This window comes from Podarcis vaucheri (genome assembly GCF_965113315.1).
Source record: "Podarcis vaucheri genome assembly, chromosome: 13".
Lineage (NCBI taxonomy): Eukaryota > Metazoa > Chordata > Lepidosauria > Squamata > Lacertidae > Podarcis > Podarcis vaucheri.
In genome coordinates, this window is record NC_138751.1 from 39,031,398 (window position 1) to 39,052,268 (window position 20,871).

General features: G+C 47.0%; 1 protein-coding gene across 3 annotated transcripts in view; it reads left to right on the forward strand.

Annotated features, from left to right (window-relative positions):
- Positions 1–20,824, forward strand: part of MYBPC2 (myosin binding protein C2) — a 64,830-nt gene extending 44,006 nt beyond the window's left edge. For all 3 annotated transcript variants that reach the window (XM_082194292.1, XM_082194293.1, XM_082194294.1), the window contains exons 18-30: positions 615–774; positions 880–984; positions 2,361–2,549; positions 5,184–5,318; positions 6,153–6,320; positions 7,254–7,342; positions 8,752–8,947; positions 14,070–14,209; positions 16,300–16,459; positions 17,656–17,792; positions 19,364–19,550; positions 20,144–20,187; positions 20,597–20,824. In XM_082194292.1, coding sequence (XP_082050418.1) covers positions 615–774; positions 880–984; positions 2,361–2,549; positions 5,184–5,318; positions 6,153–6,320; positions 7,254–7,342; positions 8,752–8,947; positions 14,070–14,209; positions 16,300–16,459; positions 17,656–17,792; positions 19,364–19,550; positions 20,144–20,154 — 1,677 coding nt within the window. In that variant the 3' untranslated portion in view covers positions 20,155–20,187; positions 20,597–20,824. The remainder of the gene's footprint in view (positions 1–614; positions 775–879; positions 985–2,360; positions 2,550–5,183; positions 5,319–6,152; positions 6,321–7,253; positions 7,343–8,751; positions 8,948–14,069; positions 14,210–16,299; positions 16,460–17,655; positions 17,793–19,363; positions 19,551–20,143; positions 20,188–20,596) is intronic.
- Positions 20,825–20,871: the final 47 nt, after the last annotated feature.

Consider the following 20,871-nt stretch of genomic DNA (forward strand, 5'->3'; position numbering starts at 1 on the left):
TGGATGTTGTTAATATTGCAGTTGTTATATAAGGGATGGTTATTTTGAATGGAATGGAATTGAGAGGGATAAGATCTTGGAAAGCAGAAACAAAGTAAATTATCAAACCATCAATTCTGGCACGTGGGAGGCCACCTAAATTATACAATTTGGCATATGAATGTTTGGGATTAGTACAATGGTACCTCGGGTTAAGTACTTAATTCGTTCCAGAGGTCCGTACTTAACCTGAAACTGTTCTTAACCTGAAGCACCACTTTAGCTAGTGGGGCCTCCCGCTGCCGCCGCGCCACCGGAGCACGATTTCTGTTCTCATCCTGAAGCAAAGTTCTTAACCTGAAGCACTATTTCTGGGTTAGCGGAGTCTGTAACCTGAAGTGTATGTAACCTGAAGCGTATGTAACCCGAGGTACCACTGTAATTGCATTGTGATTTGGCATTGTTATAATGAGGCTACCATTGGATTATTGTAATTGAAAATTAATAGAAATGATTGTCAAAAATATATTTTTTATTTTTATTACTACTACTGTTTAGGGTGTCCCTATTTTCATTGGAGGTTATGCATACTTCTCTGCTTGGCTCATCTTTGCCTGCTCTCCCATGCTCCTCAGGTCTTTGCGGAGAAGGAAGGCCGGGTCCGTATTGAGGAGAGGAACGAGCTGAGCAGTTTCGTGATAGAGAGTGCCGAGCGCTCAGATGAAGGGAGCTACACCATCAAGGTGACCAATCCGGTGGGGGAGGACGTAGCGACCCTCAATATCAAGGTGGTGGGTGAGTAACCTGGCTGGCTGCAATTGCGGGGCAGGTCTTTTAGTCCTGGCTGGCCTGCCGTCCCACTGCTCCCATCTTACTCCCATTGCTCCATGTCTTTGGCAGACGTCCCCGATCCTCCGGAATCCGTGCGCATCACTTCGGTGGGAGAGGACTGGGCCATTTTGGTGTGGGATGTGCCCAAATACGACGGCGGCATGCCTGTGACTGGTAAGAGACCTGGGGGTATAGGGCATATTGCTATGATACTGTGGCTATAATAATAAAAAAACATTTATGCCCTTCACGTGCCTGGTTAGGGAGTAGCAAACCCTCACTCTTCATTGGTCAGGTCACGTTATTGTTATTATTATTATTATTATTATTATTATTATTATTATTATTAGTGTTTCTGTGTGTTCAGGATATGTGCATATCCCTCTTATTCAGATGAGTGCCCATACCTATTATTATTATACCTTTAAAATGGGTGTGTGCATCATCACAGATTACAAGGACATGTCCCTTCTTTTCAAAAACATTTTTTTTTAATGGGTTTGTGTCCTTCTCCATCAATCACTCTTTCACGTGCCTATTCAAAAGCATTAGCATTTTTGGTTTGGGTTCTTTCCCCCTTGGGAAAGAAATTGGCTCAGTCGATTTCACAACTCCATTGCCTTGTATAGTTCTTCTCAGTAGCATAAAGTTCTTCTGAATCTTACCTGCGAATGAACCTGAGATGGCATAGCTCAGGGGTCAGCAAACCTTTTCAGCAGGGGGCCGGTCCACTGTCCCTCAGACCTTGTGGGGGGCCGGACTATATGGGGGGGGGGGAAGGAATGAACAAATTCCTATGCCCCACAAATAACCCAGAGATGCATTTTAAATAAAAGCACACATTCTACTCATGTAAAAACACGCTGATTCCCAGACCGTCCGTGGGCTGGATTTAGAAGGCGATTGGGCCGGATCCATCCCCCGGGCCTTAGTTTGCCTACCCATGCATAGCTGTCAACTTTCCCCTTTTCTTGCGAGGAATCCCATTCGGAATAAGGGAATTTCCCTTTAAAAAAGGGAACAGTTGCCAGCTATGTACCCATGGCATTGCTGGATCACTGGGGATCCCTTGTCTGCGGGGACAGTTGTTGGCAGGGAAACGATGGAGGAGTGCATCTTCGGTGGTGAAGTCAAACTGTTTGAAGCTTACAGCATCTGCTGTAGAGATTGATATGGGAGAGACATGTTTTGTTGCGGCTGGGGCAGATAAAGGCATCCGGTTGTGCTGCTGCAGAGGCACCATGGCGTATCTTCTCTCTGTGCTCCTCCCAGCGGTCATTCCTCCTCTGGTCACTGCTGTGGATGCCCAACCTGGCTGCCTACATATCTCCAGACACTATGGTCACCCTCAAGAATGATGGAGTTGATGTTGCCAGCCTTCATGTTTGCAGACACCTTTGTAACTCAAGAGTTGGCCTGGTTCCCGGTCCCCGAAGCCAGCTCCCCATAGAGCACGTCCTTGGGGATCCTGCCACCTTCCATTCTGTGGACAATCTCTGGGGAGCTGGTATCTCCTCCTGTTGACCTCATTTCCCCCCTTTCTGCCTCAGGGTACCTGATGGAGCGCAAGAAGAAAGGAAGCATGCGTTGGATGAAGCTGAATTTCGACGTTTTCACCGAGACAACCTATGAGTCCACCAAGATGATTGAGGGGGTGCTATATGAGATGCGAGTCTTTGCCGTCAACGCAATCGGAGTCTCTCAGCCCAGCCTGAATACCAAACCTTTCATGCCCATCGGTGAGTAAAATTTGTGTGTTTATGGGGGAGGGCGCTATTGATCAGGAGGTGGAAAGAGACAAGAGTATGAAATGTGGAGGCCATGGAGTAATGATAAAGAGTGCGGGATACAGTGGTGCCTCGCAAGACGAAAAGAATCCGTTCTGTGATTCTCTTCGTCTAGCGGTTTTTTCGTCTTGCGAAGCAAGCCCATTGAAGGATTAGCGGATTAGCGCTATTAGCGGCTTTTAGCGGCTTTTAGCGTCTTATCTGCTGATCGGATCAGCTGATAAGCGGCTTAGCGGCTTAGAAAAAGGGGGGAAGGGGAAAAAACCAGCAGGAACTCGCAAGACATTGTCGTCTTGCAAAGCAAGCCCATAGGAAATTCATTTTGCGAAGCACCTCCAAAACGGAAAACTCTTTCGTCTAGCGAGTTTTCCGTCTTGTGAGGCATTCGTCTTGCGGGGCACCACTGTAAAAGCCAAATAATCCCTTCTTCCTACCTTAGGTGAGTGAAATCATCCTGGGCCCTGCTTAGCTTTGCAAGGGTGCTAGCAATTTTATTGCTGCGCCGCTGGGTGTCTTGCCCCTTCTTCTCTCGCCTGCAGAGTGATTGACAAAGAGAAAAGGAAGCTAGTTGGCGGTAGGCATGGAGGAGAAATTTGATTTGGGTCTCGTTTTGAAGCCGAATCTATCAAATTCACACTTTGCAAAACAATATATGAACAGCTGACGAGCGGCAAAGAGGGAGATCCCCGGCCGCGTCCTAGAGGAGGGTGCTCTTCTCCCAGATGGATCACCTTCTGTGTTATTGCGTTCACAAGAGCCATGTGTGCTTGAGACACATTTTGCTGAATGTGAAGCCTCCTTTTTTGCACTCTTATAATTTTGTATTTTCTGGCCTAGTTCTTTCTGCTTCTGTTCCATGAGCAAAAGACTCTTTTGTCTGGAAACAAGCTTTGCTATCTGTTCCCTTAGGGCTCCCTGTTTAAAAGATTCTGCAGAAACTCTGAAATCAAATTTAAAAACAATTGAACAGTCAATTGAACTTCCATGAAAAATACATATTGTTTAAAATGAACCACCCATTCCATTCAAGATTATGGCTTGCCTCTAAGCATAATGATCAGATCCATCTATTTCCATTACGGGAATCCCCCCAATCGCGTGGGGCTGGCCTCCACCCGCCGAGCGCGTGGAGGGGCCGTGAATCCCGCAACCCCACCTCCTGCTTAAGGCGGAAGTGGCTTTATCCTATGAAATTCGCGCTTATCTTCAATTTGCTGTGCAGCTCAGCAGCCAAAAAGTGTTTACAAAAGGGTATATATTAGGGGGAAGTGGGCATCAAAATGAACGCACTGGTGAAAATAACATACACAAATGCATTACGCTGCTTGTAAAAATGTGTATGTTAGTCCAAACTGCATATGAAAATGTGTATGTTAGGAGAAAAATTTGCACTGAAATGCTGGTGGATTTTTATGAGGGTTTAAAAATAAAACAAATCACAAATTGCTGCAAAATGAGGAGAACCAAAAATGAGAAATTGAGAGAACTGTAATTGGCAGATTGTTTTACCCCAGCTGGTGGTTACCAGGGCCAGGGCCTTTTTAGTTGTGGCACCCAGCCTGTTCAGTGCCTTGCCAAGTGTGGTGCCCTTTCTCCACATTGCTTGAAGCAGCTAGTAAAAACATGGCTGTTCAAAAATACTTTTACCTGGCTGTTCTCTTTTCTGCTGGTAATTATTTGATGCCTTAATTTCACTGGCTGTTCTTGATGTCATTGTAGGGGCCTGGTTTTGATGTCAATATTGGTGATTTTTCAAGGGATCGCTCTGTATTTTATTATTAAAATTTACATATGTATTAGGATAATAATATCAGATTTATAAACAAATGTATGGGATTAGGGTATTTTTTGGGATCTATTCACATATTTTTTTCTCTACACATTTTTGCGACTTTTTCTTTCCTCCCCATCTTTTGTATCACTTTATTTCTTTATAACTGAAAACTTTTCAATAAAATATTAATAACCCCCCCCCCAATATATTTTATTATCATTTTGTCCTTTGCATTTTATGATGCCATGAGTATCTTTGAAAACTAGGGGAGTATAATCTTCTCCTTCTTCTTCTCCTTCTTTGGCGATCACTTGTAGCTTGAGTATGATTGTCTTCCATAAACACAGTTTTAACAGTGAGTCCGTAAGTGACTGTGGAGGCCAATTCTGGATCCACACGTCCTTCCACAGTGGGGACATTGGTTTCTGGGCAGGAGTTGATCACGGTGAGGGTTTGCCAAGCGTGCCTTCCTCCTAGCACGTTTCTCACTTTCATCCTGAGTTTGAGTGTCTTCAAAGCCCACAACGCCTTTGGTAAAGGCTGTTCTCCAATTGGAGCGTTCGCAGGCCAGTGTTCCCCAGTTGTTGGTGCTTATACTACATTTTAAAAAGAAGAAGAAGGAGAAGAAAAAGAAGGAGAAAAAGAAGGAGAAGGAGAAGAAGAAGGCATTGACAAAAAGTACAAAATGGCAGGCTCTCGGCATTTGAGACCAACTGGAAGTTGTGGATTTGTCTGTATAAATGAGAGACAAACACAATGGTGTGTTTGTGCATATGTGTAATTGTTCTTCTGTTTCCTCCCTACTCCTTCAGCCCCCACTAGTGAGCCACTCCACCTCACCCTGGAGGATGTAACAGACACCACAGCCACTTTGAAGTGGCGTGCTCCCGACCGGATTGGTGCAGGGGGTATTGATGGCTACCTCATTGAGTGGTGCAAGGAAGGAAGTGAGTATCAGGGGGTCAAGGGTCTGGAAACCAAGCCTATTGAGGAATGGTTGAGGGAGTAGGGTTATGTTTGGCCTGGATAAGAGAAGACTGAGAGGAGATATGGTAGCCATCTTCAGATATCTAAAGGGTGGTCACATGGAAGATGGACCGGGCTTCTTTTCTGCTACTCTGGATGGTAGGACCCGAATCAATGGCTTCAAGTTACAAGAAAGGAGGTTCCAGCTAAACGTCAGGAAGAGCTGTTCGGCAGTGGAAAGGACTCAGAGCCTGGGGTTGGTGGTGGGATGATGTTGAGGTGGTCAGAGGGAGAAGACTGGGTGGAGGAGGTGTCAGAAGCTGAATGGGCAACAGGACTCAATAAGTTGGCAGAGTCTGTAGCAGAGAGATTTCCAGAATCAGAGGCAGGAGAGGAGAGAGGCCAAGAGGCAGAGATGACTCTGGCTGGTGAAGAGGCATGGGTGTTTTCCCCTCCTGCTGTTACAATATCCCCTCCCCACTTGTCTCCCAGAACCAGGAGAGGCATGAAAAGGGTGGAGGATAAGTTAGCTTTACATAGGCGTAGTCTCAAATTGCTTGGGGGAAACCCTGGAAAGAAGGGGACTTAGGGAGCTGTGGGGAGGGATGGACCTTCAATCTCAGCAACTGTTTCATGGAGGCAAGACCTACCAGACATGAGTTGCTGGGCTTATTAGGCCTGGCACTCCTGTCCACATGCTGGGATTTTTTTGGCTAATAAAGAGTTAACTCCAATTTACACAGTGTGATTTATTGCTGGCTCGCTCCTGTCATCCAACACCTTTTACCCGCTAACCTTGTGTTCTCTGCTCCCAGCCGACGAATGGGTAGCTGCCAACACAGAGCTGGTCGAACGCTGTGGCTACACCGCTAAGGGACTTCCTACAGGGGAGAAGCTTTTGTTCCGGGTCATTGCGGTCAACATCGCTGGCAAGAGTTTACCAGCCACCCTTGCGCAGCCGGTCACTATCCGAGAGATTGTCCGTGAGTCAAGTTGTATTTCTTGAGCTGTGAACCCTGAGCTCCCTCAATGTCCCTACCCGGCCCCCTGGGCCTTGCTGCCTTATAAAGGGAGCCTGCAGAGGCAGAACATACAAGAGCTTCTAGTTTCACTCCTCCAAAGGTTCTTGGAAAGCCAGACTGAGAAGATGTCCATGGGCTAGATGTCCTTGTTGCTCCAGGTCGCTAGGAATTAGGAGGAGGAGAGAAACTTGATTCCGTTGTCATTTAGAGGTGGATCTGTCAAATTTGCAGTTTCCGAAACCAAATAAGAACTGACGTGCAGCCGTCCTTCGGAATTCGTACTTAGCCATATTTTGCAATGCGATTCTCCTACCACAGTTTACAAAACGCACATGTTAGGTGAAAGCGTGCATGAAAGTTATTATAGCCATGAAAATAGTATACAAGAATTAGGAGAAATGGCTTGCAAAAAAAGGGGGGGGGGTACATGTAAATGTGTTTAGTAGGAGAAATTCAAACTGAAATGCTGAAGAATTTTTGTGAGGATTTAAAAACCGCAAATTGCTGCAGAAATAGGGAGAACTGGATTTAAGGCTGGAATGTTAAAGGACGTTGCCAAATTATAAACTTAAAACACTGAAGGAGTTGAGTCTAGACTTACAGCACGATCCTAACCATGCCTGATGAGACGTAAGTCCTATTGAATTCAATAGGGCCTACTCCCAGGTAAAGGGGGGTTATACTCAATATATACCCACTGAAATCAGCAAGACTGAACTTAGTTGTCTTAAAGTCATCCCATTTATTTCGGTAGGTCTGCTCTTAAGTACAACACATTAATCTAGATCCAACCCAATGTGTGCCTAAACTGACTTTAGAAAGTCTGGATCCCAACCACCTGCCATCTTATGCAAATTTCATGCTGAGCCACTTGCTTTCTCTCTCGCCTTATAGAGCAGCCCAAGATCCGCCTTCCTCGCCATCTCCGGACGACGTACATCAGGAGAGTTGGAGAACAGGTCAACTTGGTGATCCCATTCCAGGTGAGCAGCTGGCTTTGGGGATTCCACCCACCCTGGAATTCACATTTACCCAGAAGAATATTGAGGGAGGTTTGAAGTTTCACTTGAAGCCCTTCCTGCTTCATGTTCCTATCACAGTTTTAAGCAAGCAAGCAAGCAAGCAAGCAAGCAAACACTTACCTACACAGTCTTTCTGTCAGCCCTTCCTCTCAGTGCTGTGTCTGGGTTTGTCAAAACTCTCCTCTGAGCATTGATGGCTAACCTCTGAAAGCTCTCCAGATACAGTGGTACCTCAGGTTAAGTACTTAATTCATTCCAGAGGTCCATACTTAACCTGAAACTGTTCTTAACCTGAAGCACCACTTTAGCTGCCACACCCCCAGAGCACAATTTCTGTTCTCATCCTGAAGCAAAGTTCTTAACCTGAAGCACTATTTCTGGGCTAGCGGAGTCTTTAACCTGAAGCTTAGGTAACCTGAAGCGTATGTAACCCGAGGTACCACTGTATTTCCCAACCATGATCTCCCATTGAGGAAGCGTCAGCCCCATTAGCCTGCAAACCTTCCTACTGAAAGAAGGTTGCCCCAAGCAACCGAAAAACTTTGTTTTTGGAAAACAGCCAGAACCCCCACATCCCAGCATCCTAGGAATATTCCATCCAACTGCAGTGTTTGCAGACTCATTCCCCCTGCAGTCTCCAATTCGGGACCAAGCCCAAATGCAGAATGTATGCCTACAACATCCTGCCAGTTTATTTTCCTCATATTTTGCGGGGTCTTTCCTCGTTGAAGAGTGCAGGAGAAGTCCGAAAGCAACTCATTTTTTAGGTGACGTTTTGGTTGGCACTCCTAATACAGCCATACCTTGGATCCCGAACGCCTTGGTACTCGGACGTTTTGCCTCCCAAACACCGCAAACCCAGGAGAGGGTGTTCTGGTTTGCAAATGTTCTTCAGAACCTGAACGTCCGATGGTTTGGTTTTTGAACCTTTTGGAAGTCAAACGGACTTCCAGAACGGATTCCATTCGACTTCCAAGGTACAACTGTAAAAGGTTTGCCAGCTGTGGGTTTTGAACTTCCTCCCCTTATGGACAAACACAACTTCCTTTTATTGATTGATTTTTAGACACATAAAACCAGGCATAGGCAAACTCGGCCCTCCAGATGTTTTGGGACTACAACTCCCATCATCCCTGACCACTGGTCCTGTTAGCTAGGGGTGATGGGAGTTGTACTCCCAAAACATCTGGAGGGGAGGGCCAAGTTTGGCTATGCCTGCATAAAACTATTCATGCGCCAACTGAGAACTCAGCTGGGAAAAGCTTCCAGCTCTGGAGCAAAATGTGTGGAGAAGTGGGGCAGGGTGGGTGGAAGGGATGCCGCTAGAATGAAGGCCTGTGTGGCAATGCCAAGCATTTGATCATCTCCAGGGTAAACCCCGCCCTGTGGTCACCTGGTCAAAGGATGGGAAGCCTCTGGACCCCAAAGAGATCAATGTCCGCACCTCCGACTTGGACACCATCCTCTTCATACGCAAAGCTCAACGGCACCACTCGGGCTTCTACGAACTCTCGGTTAAGATTGAAAACATGGAGGACAAGGCTATCATCAAGATCCGGGTTGTTGGTAAGGAGGACCGGCCTTCCTTTGAGATTTCATTGTTGCAACAGCAAATTTACATTTTTTAAAAAAGCTAACCATGTTTTGGGGGTGCAGCCGGGGTAGGTGAATATGGGGGAGACTATGTAGAGGGGGATGTGTGTGTGTGTGTTGTCTCGAGTTCTCTTAGAATCATGTGGTTTTAGAGCCGAAAGGACATTGGCGGTCATCTAGTTGCGTCAATCAATCGACGTCTATTTCGGTGGTACCCAAATTGTTGGTCCACAGACCCTAGAGGGCCTGTGTAACCCACCCAAGGGGTCTGTGGCACCATACACATAACAAAAACTACCATAATAATAATAATAATAATAATAATAATAATAATAATAATAATAATTACTATTCTTTATTTATACACTGCCCATCTGGCTGGGCTTCCCCAGCCACTCTGGGCTGCTCCCAACAGAATATTAATAATAATTTAAAAAGTGCTAAAACATCAAACATTAAAAACTTTCTTAAACAGGGCTGCGTCCAGATGTCTTTTAAAAGTCAGTTGTTAATTTCCTTGAAATCTGATGGGAGTTCCACAGGGCGGGCGCCACTACCAAGAAGGCCCTCTGCCTGGTTCCCTGTAGCCTCACTTCTCACAGGGAAGGAACCGCCAGAAGGCCCTCAGAGCTGGAGCTCAGTGTCCGGGCTGAACGACGGGGTGGGTCCGCTCCTTCAGGTATACTGGGCTGAGGCTGTTTAGGGCTTTAAAGGTCTAATGATATCGTAGAGATATCAAAATTTTCAAAAGCAAGGGGTCGGCGGTTTGGTTTTTGAAACACAAGGGGTGCTTAGCTACTTGGGAACCATTGGTCTAGTTCAACGCCCCACCCAGCTCAATGCGTGAATCTTGTAACAGATAATCTTTATTTTGTCTTTGGTGAGGTCCACTCTCGCCTTGGTGCAGGTAGTCAGAGAGGGAGATGAAGAAGCACTTACAAAAGGCCTAACATTTTCTAAGTGTTGTGCAGACATTCAAAAGGAAGGCGGTAGCTGAGTGTGCGCACACTGTCCAAGTAAAGCCCATGACTTCAACACCTCCTGGGGACAGTGGTTTGTTAAAAGGTGCTGGGGAGCAAAATGGCAGTTCCCAGGATTCTTCAGGGGAAGGCCATGTGCTTTAAATGTGTGGAGCCAACTCCTGCCCACAGGCTCACAATCGACTGGCGAAAGGAGCAGGGAGGAAAGAGGGAAGCAAGCAATCCAACAGCTGTTCTGCTCTTCCCTTATCTGGCCAATGGGTGGGGCTGAGCTGGTCTTTACCATTCCATTATATAATATAATTCCATTATAATCTTCCCTCCCTGCGACAAGCCAAGTTACAGGGAACCAGGCAGAGGGCCTTCTTGGTAGTGGCACCCGCCCTGTGGAACGCCCTTCCACCAGATGTCAAGGAGAACAACAACTACCAGACTTTTAGACGACACCTGAAGGCAACCCTGTTTAGGGAAGCTTTTAATGTTTCGTGCATTACTTTATTTTAATATTGTGTTGGAAGCCGCCCAGAGTGGCTGGGGAAACCCAGCCAGATGGGCGGGGTATAAATAATAAATTGTTATTATTATTCCTGGAAGGCAAGAGGTGCAGGCAACCAGTGGCCCTAAACCCAAAGCCCAGAGGCAAGAGTTTCCTTCGCTTCAGCTCTACTGTCCAAGGGCGGCTGGAAGTCTCTGCTCTCCCCCCCTCCCTTCCCCCTTCCTTCTCGCTGCAGCTGCTAAATTGTTAACAAGCTTTAATCCAGGCCTGCTCCATCAGTCTCCTCTCTCCCCGTGGGAGACCTAGATGCTCTCAACTCCCAGGCCTGTGAGAGAGACAGGAGGGTTGGCAGGGCACTAGGCAGCCTTCAGCCAGCTGCGCAGCGACCTCAGAAGATGCTGCCCATGGAAGCAAGGCACCTCCTCGTCTGGCTGCACTGGCAGCTGCCTCCTGGCCTCTGCCCCACTGGGGTTCTGTCTAGGGAGAGGAGAAAATAATTGGATCCAGTTTGCATTTAAAAGCAAACATCCCAACAGACCCCATTCTGAAACAATGCACAAACCGAAACACGGCCGTCCTTCAAAAACCCACCCTTTCCTGCATTTTGCAGCGCAGCTCTCCTGCCAAGGAATGTGTACAAAAATGTCTGTGCTTTGTTGTTGTTGTTTAGTCGTTTAGTCGTGTCCGACTCTTCGTGACCCCATGGACCAGAGCATACCAGGCACTCCTGTCTTCCACTGCCTCCCGCAGTTTGGTCAAACTCATGCTGGTAGCTTCGAGAACACTATCCAGCCATCTCGTCCTCTGTCGCCCCCTTCTCCTTGTGCCCTCCATCTTTCCCAACATCAGGGTCTTTTCCAGGGAGTCTTCTCTTCTCATGAGGTGGCCAAAGTATTGGAGCCTCAACTTTAGGATCTGTCTTTCCAGTGAGCACTCAGGGCTGATTTCCTTAAGAATGGATAGGTTTGATCTTATTGCAGTCCATGGGACTCTCAAAAGTCTCCTCCAGCACCATAATTCAAAAGGTAAAGGGAAGGTAAACGGCGTTTCCGTGCGCTGCTCTGGTTCTCCAGAAGCGGCTTAGTCATGCTGGCCACATGACCCGGAAGCTGTACGCTGGCTCCCACGGCCAGTAAAGCGAGATGAGCGCCGCAACCCCAGAGTCGGCCACAGGGGTCCCTTTACCTTTTAATTCTTCCATTGGGAGACAAACTTGGTGTCCACAACTTCTCCTCGCCCCTCCCCCTCCATCCTGACCTCCTTGGTGCCTGGTACCCCCCCACCCCCTCCTCCTCCCTCTCTGCCTGTGTCACCATCTCTTATCAGCTCCCACCCTTCCCCCATGCTAAGAGGGGAGAGATCATGTTCTTCCATTCTATATTTAAGCTTCTCCCTGATGGTTTAAGCCAGATGTCACCTCTCCCGACACCACCGAAAAAGGCCCCCCCTCCCTCGCCCTCCCCAGACATGGGCACTTTCTGATCAGCCGCCTCCTCTAATCCCGATTTGGCTGGCGGAATGTTTGAAGTGAAATTTAGCATCTTCCAAGAGCCTTCTGGGAACCTGCCTTTGAAAGTGGAGCACGCTGGAGAAGGTGCTAGCCGCAATTCTGCCCTCCGGCCCACCCCACCCCACCTTCCCAGCACCAGCGGACAGGGCTGGGTCTCTCTGTGTTTGTGTAGCATGTATCGACCAAGTATTGAATTAGCTGCTTCCTGCATCCGTTTCAGCCAGGGGTGCAATGACGTTTCAGCCTTTGGGTCGTTTCAGGCTATTGTCTTACCATTCTTAATGGGCTCCTCTCTTGAGATGATAGGTAAAGGTACAGGGACCCCTGACCATTAGGTCCAGTCGTGGCCGACTCTGGGGTTGTGGCGCTCCTCTCGCTTTATTGGCTAAGGGAGCGGCGTACAGCTTCTGGGTCATGTGGCCAGCATGACTAAGCCGCTTCTGGTGCATGGAAACGCCGTATACCTTCCCACTGGAGCGGTACCTATTTATCTACTTGCACTTTGACGTGCTTTCGAACTGCTAGGTTGGCAGGAGCAGGGACCAAGCAATGGGAGCTCACCCTGTCACGGGGATTCGAACCGCCGACCTTCTGATTGGCAAGTCCTAGGCTCTGTGGTTTAACCCACAGCGCCACCCACTGTGATGATATTGTGTATTATCTACTTGACTTTGAAATGTGACAAGCAGGCCTTGCTGGATTTGCTTGGTCTGCTGAGTGGAGCCCTGGACTTTTGCCCCAAAGCCTGCTGAAAGCATTTTAGCAGGTTACAGAAGATTCAATGATTCACTCATGCTATCCCCATTTAACAACAACAACAACAACAACATACCCTGCCCTTCCCTGTTCAGAAAACTGGGCTCAGGGCAGCTAACAACAAATTTAAAACACTTAATTGATGCAACAAAAAACAGGATAAAATACAGAATAAAATGTGAACAACAATAAATTCAGAATTCAAAAATCAATTTAGTGGGAAATTCATCCAATAAACATTAGATGATCACCAGGACTAGCTGGCTAAGTTAGTCCTGTTCGGGCCAGTGAGGAGAACAGGGGAGAATTAGCTGTGGGATCCCAGAGTGGGTAATCTTCATAAAAAGGGGAGGGGGAGGGAAGGAAGGGGAATAAAAGATCAGGCTAAGTTCAAATTGAGAGCCAGGTGGAATAGCTCTGTCTTACAGGCCCTGCAAAAGGAAGTTAAATCCTGCAGGGCCCTGGTCTCATGGGACAGAGCATTCTACCAGGTCGGAGCCATCACTGAGAAGGCCCTGGCCCTGGTGGAGGATAATCTGATAATTTAATATGGTCTAGAGAGCTGCTAGGGACGCGGGTGGCACTGTGGGTTAAACCACAGAGCCTAGGACTTGCTGATCAGAAGGTCAGTGGTTTGAATCCCCAAGTAGATAAATAGGTACTGCTCCGGTGGGAAGGTAAACAGCATTTCCGTGTGCTGCTCTGGTTTGCCAGAAGCCGCTTAGTCATGCTGGCCACATGACCCGGAAGCTGTACACCGGCTCCCTTGGCCAATAAAGCGAGATGAGTGCCACAACCCCAGACTCTGCCCCGACTGGACCTAATGATCAGGGGTCCCTTTACCTTTTTTAGAGAGCTGCTGGGTCTACAGTGGTGCCTCGCAAGACGAAAAGAATCCGTTCTGTGATTCTCTTCGTCTAGCGGTTTTTTCGTCTTGCGAAGCAAGCCCATTGACGGATTAGTGGATTAGCGCTATTAGCGGCTTTTAGCGGCTTTTAGCGGCTTTTAGCGGCTTATCTGCTGATCGGATCAGCTGATAAGTGGCTTAGCGGCTTAGAAAAAGGGGGGGGGGAGGAAAAAAACCCAGCAGGAACTCGCAAGACATTTTCGTCTTGCGAAGCAAGCCCATAGGAAATTCGTTTTGCGAAGCACCTCCAAAACGGAAAACTCTTTCGTCTAGCGAGTTTTCCGTCTTGCGAGGCATTCGTCTTGCGGGGCACCACTGTATTGTATTTGTTTACATGATTTTAGCAATTGCAGGGAACCTTTGCTTACACTGTTTTGGCTAAGGGACCATTCCCTGTTTATCCATAGTGATGCAGCAGCCCTTGTTGTTTCCCATTCCTTCTGCAGAGAAACCGGGTCCAGCACACAATGTGATGGTGAAGGAAGTGTGGGGCTTCAATGCCTTAGTAGAGTGGGAACCTCCCAAGGACGATGGGAATTCGGAGATTACGGGCTACTCCATCCAAAAAGCTGACAAAAAGACCATGGTAAGGTTCCCTTTCACTATTGGGCTTCTGCTTCTAGTAATGACGAATCAAAGTCTAGTAATGGGCTTGGGTTTTCCCCTGGCTCTTGCTGAGAATGTGTGCCAGCGGCTACCTTGCAATGTTGCAAGAGACTAACTGAGGCAGGGCATTGTGGGTTGTATGCAGTGCTAGTCCTACTCAGAGAAGATCCATTGAAATCAACTAGTAGAGTTAACTAGGTCCATTAATGACAATGACTTCAATGGCTTCCAGTCCATTTCCAGGACCTGCTCAGAAACGCTGGTCTTTACCTGTCAGGAGTAAGCATGGACCAATGGTAGCAAATAGTATGGGAAACAGCCTTACTAGAAAAATTAGCCAATAAACTGAAACTGACACGGGGACAAATAGAAGACGATGCCTTCACCCCGGTATGGCTCCCCTTTATCACATACACAGCCCAACAAGACGATGACAAAAATCCACCAACAGCATACAAATCAATATGGCTAACCTGATCCAAAACACCCACCCACGAAAACAAAGATCACCACAGCCATTCACAAACAAACAACCACACCCTAGGCCAAGCCCAACCTCTCTCACCAACAAAGAAACACAAGTGAACCTGCACAAGCGACGCTGACACAAAACCCCGTATATATTAAGTATGATAGAAACATTGCCACCTGACCCCACCCCCACTCACCTTCCCCCCTCCACCTCTTTCCCCCTTTTCTTCCTAATGTCTCAACAAATGAAACTGATCTGTAAAAAATGTTACTTGGAGAAGAAAAAAAAAAGAGAGAGGCATTGCACATACTTTTGTAAACCAAGAAAATCTTTAATAAAAATACATTAAAAAAACCCCAAAAACACTGGTCTTTAAAGCCCTTCATGAGATAGGGTCAGGGTACTAGAAGGACCACCTGTCTTGGTGGACTTACCTGCGCATGCAGATCTTCTGTAGTGGGCCTCCTACAGGTGCCCCTGCCATCTGAGTTGAGAGGTGACCAGAGGTAAGAACTTTTTGGTGACAGCACACCACTTGCAGAATGCTCTCCCTAGAAATATTTGCTCGGTGCTGGTCTTAGAATCCTTTTTGATAGGGGCAAATGCTTTAAACATTTTCCCCCGTGAGTTCTTTAGGCTGTGTTATGCATCTAAAGCACACAAAGAACCCGGGAACTGTAGTTTTGCCCCTCATGGAGCTACAACTCCCAGCACCCTTCACAAACTACGGTTCCCAGGATTCCTGAGGTGGGGTAACGTGTGTGCTTTAAACATGCTTTAAATATACGGTGCGTACCCAGCCGTCAATGCGGTTTTTAGACCCTGCGGCTTGCTTTTGCGTGTTGGTTAGTATAAAAACACTTGCGACAAATGGATACTCTGAATAGTTGTGCAAAAGGGAAGCAGTCTCCCATCCTAAGTTAGTGACCCCAATTCAGTCAGAATAAATTCATAAAAACATGCTCAGATTGCTCATTTACTGCTGACACTATCAGAGAGAGAAAGAAAGAGAAAGAAAACTTCTCTTACCACTGTGAAGATTCACATTTTGCCAGTGGCAAAATTCACAGCAGGAAGACCAGGCAGCAGTTCCAAGCCTGCTACAAGAGCAGCATCAAAGGAGCACAGATCTTGTTTCTGGAGGACATGATGTAGTTACCTCCATATGTGTGTGTGTGTGTGTGTGTGTGTGTGTGATTTATATCCTCCTATTTTAGGCTACAAGCTTTCAGAGTAAAAATAAAAACCCAAATGACAGATTTGTAGAAGTACAGCACAGAAAACAGCATGTAAAAAACAACAGCAGCAAGAGAAACTTTCAGCCAGATAAAATAGTGTATAAAACAGAAAAGCCGGGGGTTTTTTAAAATAAAAAAGAACACCATTCCCTTGCCTACTGCCAAAATGGCATCAAGCACTTATGCACAACCAGGGAGCCTCAACCCTACATCGCCTCTCTTCCCACTTCTTGAGCATCTACTCCTTCCCTCTCTGTGGACCCTGCACACCTCTCTGTTGTTTTGAGGGGGGGCACCTGTGGCTCAGATCCTCCCTCCCCTGCAGCTGTTTCTCTGACCGTCCCTGCTCTCCTTCCGCAGGAGTGGTTCACAGTATACGAACACAACCGCCTCACCCGCTGCACGGTGTCTGACCTCATCATCGGCAACGAATACTACTTCCGAGTCTACAGCGAGAACATCTGTGGGCTTAGTGAAGCTCCCGGGGTCTCCAAAAACACCGCCAACATTCAGAAATCGGGTAAATGCGGTGGAACCAGATGGTGGCTGGCAATTGCTCTAGCGGTCTGGGAATGGGACGACCAGGGCTTAGCAGAAGGGGCTGCGGTCTGCACCTTCCAGGCTAATGCACAGAAGGGAACTTCGTTATCTGCTGGCTTTCACGCTTCTGAATGCTCTGGTGCAGTTCTTGGCTCATAAAAAAGGCACCAAAAGACATTAAGATGCATATTTTGAGGAGAAATATTCAATCGAACCAGGGCTTTCTGGGCTCTGGGCTCTAGCTGTTTTTGGACTGCGGTTCCCATCGTCCCTGACCACTGGTCCTGCTGGCTAGGGGTGATGGGAGTTGTGGTTCGGGGCCAGCTGGAGATGGGACTTATCCCAGGTTAAGTCTGTATAGGATTGAAACCTGTATAGGATTGAAACCTGGGCTACTTTATGCAATGCATACTGGCTAGATGTTTTGGTTGTAAATCGCTCTGTTAATAATAATAATAATAATAATAATAATAATAATAATAATTTGAGTAGTTAGGATTTGATATCCCGCTTTATCACTACCCTAAGGAGTCTCAAAGTGGCTAATATTCTCCTTTCCCTTCCTCCCCACAACAAACACTCTGTGAGGTGAGTGGGGCTGAGAGACTTCAGAGAAGTGTGACTGGCCCAAGGTCACCCAGCAGTTGCATGTGGAGGAGCGGGGAAGTGAACCTGGTTCACCAGATTACGAGTCACCAGATTATGAGGGAAAATAATATATTCATGAATGCATATTTAAATGCGAATTTTCATGCAACTGCCATTGGCAGTTTAGTACCCAAAAACACGAAAGCCAACACACGTGAGAATGACGCAGACTAGAAATTAGCTGGCAATGCAATCCTATGCATGTCTGCCTGAGAAGTAAACCCCGTTGAGTTTGTTTTATTTCATACACACTGCTTGATTGTAAAAATCCTCAAAGCAGTTTACAGAAAGCTTCAACGGGACATTAAGAGCTGTTCGACAGTCTCCCTCGAGAGGCTTTCCTTTTAGCAGAGGCTGGATGGCCGTCTGTCATGGATGCTTCAGTTGAGATTCCCAGATGATTTTTGGGATCCCTTCCAACTCTCCAGTTCTATGATTTACTCCCAGGTCTGTGCGTATAGTAGGCCTTGCATCCCTAAGATCCGCTGATGGATTTGCTGTTTCCCTCCCCACCCCCTTCCCTTTCAGGAATAATCTGTAAACAGCTAAACTACAAGGAACACGACTTCAGCCATGCCCCTGTCTTCATGACGCCACTGGTAGACCGGACAGTCGTGGCTGGGTATACCACTGCCTTGAACTGTGCTGTGAGAGGATTTCCTAAAGTAAGTGCTGAGTGAGGAGGTGGAAAGGGATGATGTCGAGTTGTTTGGAGTGGCTGCTATCAAAAAACTAGGAATGTGGCGCTGAGAGGGATGTGAGATAACTGGAGGAGGGGAAAGCATGAAGAAAGTGGGGAAAGTGAACAGTGGACTAAGGATGGTACTTCCAAAATGTTGGGCTTTTAAAAAAAACACACGTTGCTACAAATAAGAGAAAACAACCTTAGATTCAGTAAATTATAACCAGTATTAAAACGGTGGATTTTTCTTAATAGCAACACACACCAACGCCTCAATAATTGTCAGATACTGTGAATATGATTTTGAAGATGCTGCTAATTTAATTAAAGTAAACATGCCTGTGCTTCCCCCCCCCACCCTGCCTCCAGCCATTCATTTTTTTTGTTCCACATAGGAGGGTGACAAGGTACCACCAGTGATAATTAGTGTGTTGTGAGGGAGGTGATTAAGCCTTCTCTCAACTGCTAGCACCCCCCCCCTTCTGCTGGCATGTTTTAATTGATTTTCTCCAAGAGTTCCTCCAGCGTGTCAGTCAGTAATTTGTGGGAGGAAATCTAGCACATACAGGAACTTTGAGGTTTGCACAGTTAAAGCGGATTAAAGTGCTGCCCTGGAGCAACAAATCCACTTTAAAAAAACCCAGTTTTTTTGCAGTTTGGAAAAGCAATGCAGAAATGCACTGAAAGGCGTGAAAGGAATGAATGTTTAATAGGAAGGCATGTGAGCAAATCAGAATGAGCGCTTAATGTCCTATAACCACCCTGCAAATGAATCACAATGCTCAATAAAACATTGGGCAGACTGCATCTGGAATACTATGTCCAGTTCTGGGCACTACAATTTCAGGATATAGACATGGTGGAATGTGTGCAGAGGAGGGCAACCAAGATGATCAAAGGTCTGGAAACCAAGCCTTATGAGGAACGGTTGAGGAAGTTGGGTATGTTTAGCCTGGAAAAGAGGAGATATGATAGCCATCTTCAAATATCTTAAGGGCGGTCACGTAGAAGATGCAGCAAGCTTGTTTTCTCCTGCTTTGGAGGCTAGGACTCAAACCCAATGGCTTCAGGATACAAGAAAGGAGATTCCCACTAAACATCAGGAAGAACTTTCTGACAGTAAGAGCTGTTTGATGGTGGAAATGGTTGTGGACTCTCCTTCCTTGGCGGTTTCTAAGCAGAGGTTGGTCTAGCCTGGATTTACTACAGATAGGATGCATTGTCAAGCTGAAATATGAACTCTTTTTAGATACTGAGTGCTGGAAAGACACCTGGAATCCGGCACACTTGGGGTTGTTTGTTTTTTAAAGCACATGGGTGACAAACCTTCATTTTCAGGGATAAAAGGTTGAAATCCTTTTCAATGCTAATGGTTAAAACTGATAGGTTGGGGATTTTTTGCACGCAATTTTGGTTGCAACCGTTTCACCTTTGAGCGTCTGAGGCGGTACAATTTGATACATGACAACGTGGTTTAGAACGGCGTGTGTGATGATCAGGATTCCTTTCATCTGGATTCCTTTTAATCTCTTCTCGCCCTTTGTCTGTTCCCAGCCCAAAATAATCTGGATGAAGAACAAAATGGACATCAGCGGGGACCCAAAGTTCCTGCAGAAAAACAACCAGGGAGTGCTGACCCTCAACATCCGCAAACCGAGTCCTTTTGACAGCGCCACTTACTCCTGCAAGGCCGTCAATGAACTGGGGGAGGCCATAGTGGACTGCAAGCTGGAGGTCAAAGGTGACTGCAGCATGAAAGGGAAATGGGTTGCCATTGCTCAGATTCCCTTTTGCTGCCGTTGTTTTAAAAATAACGACATACCCAGCCTAGGGACGGTGCAGCACAGAGGAGAGGATGGGAGAGCTTTAGTCCCAGGATCTGTTTCGGAAACTGAAACTTGAACAGCAATGTTCAAGAATCCTGATTTGTGAAGGGAAGCTTTCTCTCAGCCATTCCATAAGCTCACCCCACACCCCTAAAATGGGTAGAAGTTGCAGTTGTTATATAGACTGCCAGGTTTAAACCTGACAATTTCACTTGTACCTTTAGGGTGAGGGATATGTGTTCCTTCACATGTTCCTGGGCTTTAGCTCCCATCATCCATGCCTGTTGGCTGATGGGAGTTGAAGTTCAATAGCCTCTGCAGGAAGATGTTTACTTAGAAGTGCAGAAAGGAGGACTCCGTACTTATTTCCCGCATGCATGCATAGGCGAGTGGGATTGGTGGAAGTGGAAAACACAATCCCTTCTCATTCGCAGAGAGTAAAAATGTGTCTGCCAAAACGCTTGATACTCTGTTCCTCTCCTCTCTTCTCCCCCCCCCCCACCCACAGCGCCGCAGTAATCTTATTGCCACAACTGCCAACACCTGGAAGAGGTGAGTAACACGGAACACACCATGCTGGGTGAAGAGGAACAAGCAGTTATTTGGATTTCAAGGCCGAAAACGGAATCCCTTTGTAAATCTGGAAACGACTGCAATTTGGAGGGTGGAGAAAGCAGCCTGGTGATGGGGGCTGTGGCAGTCTGGGATGGAGTTGCTGGGTGACTAGAATTTGGGCCGGGGTGGAGAGGGAGAGAGAGCTGTGTATGTTTCGTGTTGGACCTGGTTGGCAGGAACAGAGCCTCGTGGTCCGAAGCAAGACTGAATGTGCAGGAACCGTGCACAGAAGCCGTGCTTACAAAATGGAGGAGGGATGCTTGGTGTGCTTACCTGGATGAATCTGTTTGCCTCGCCCTACCCACTAGCCAGCGATGCTAATTCCTGCTCTGCTCTTTCCACACAGCTTACGATCACCCCCCTTCTTTTCTCCACAGTGTCCCTTCCCACCTCGTGCAGATGCTAAGTGAGGAAGTGGATTGAGGCGTGTTCACCTCCTCACCCCACTGAAGAAGCTACACATATCATGCTTGGATAGAAGGAAGCTACCACAGAGCAGCTAACGCGCCCCTGTATCTGTCCGTGTGCCTGTCTGGTCCGTTGTTGTGTCAATAAAGTGACCTTGATGGGATAACCTGTGTGTGTCGCTTGTCCCTCTGGTTTTCAGGGAGTTGTTTTGGA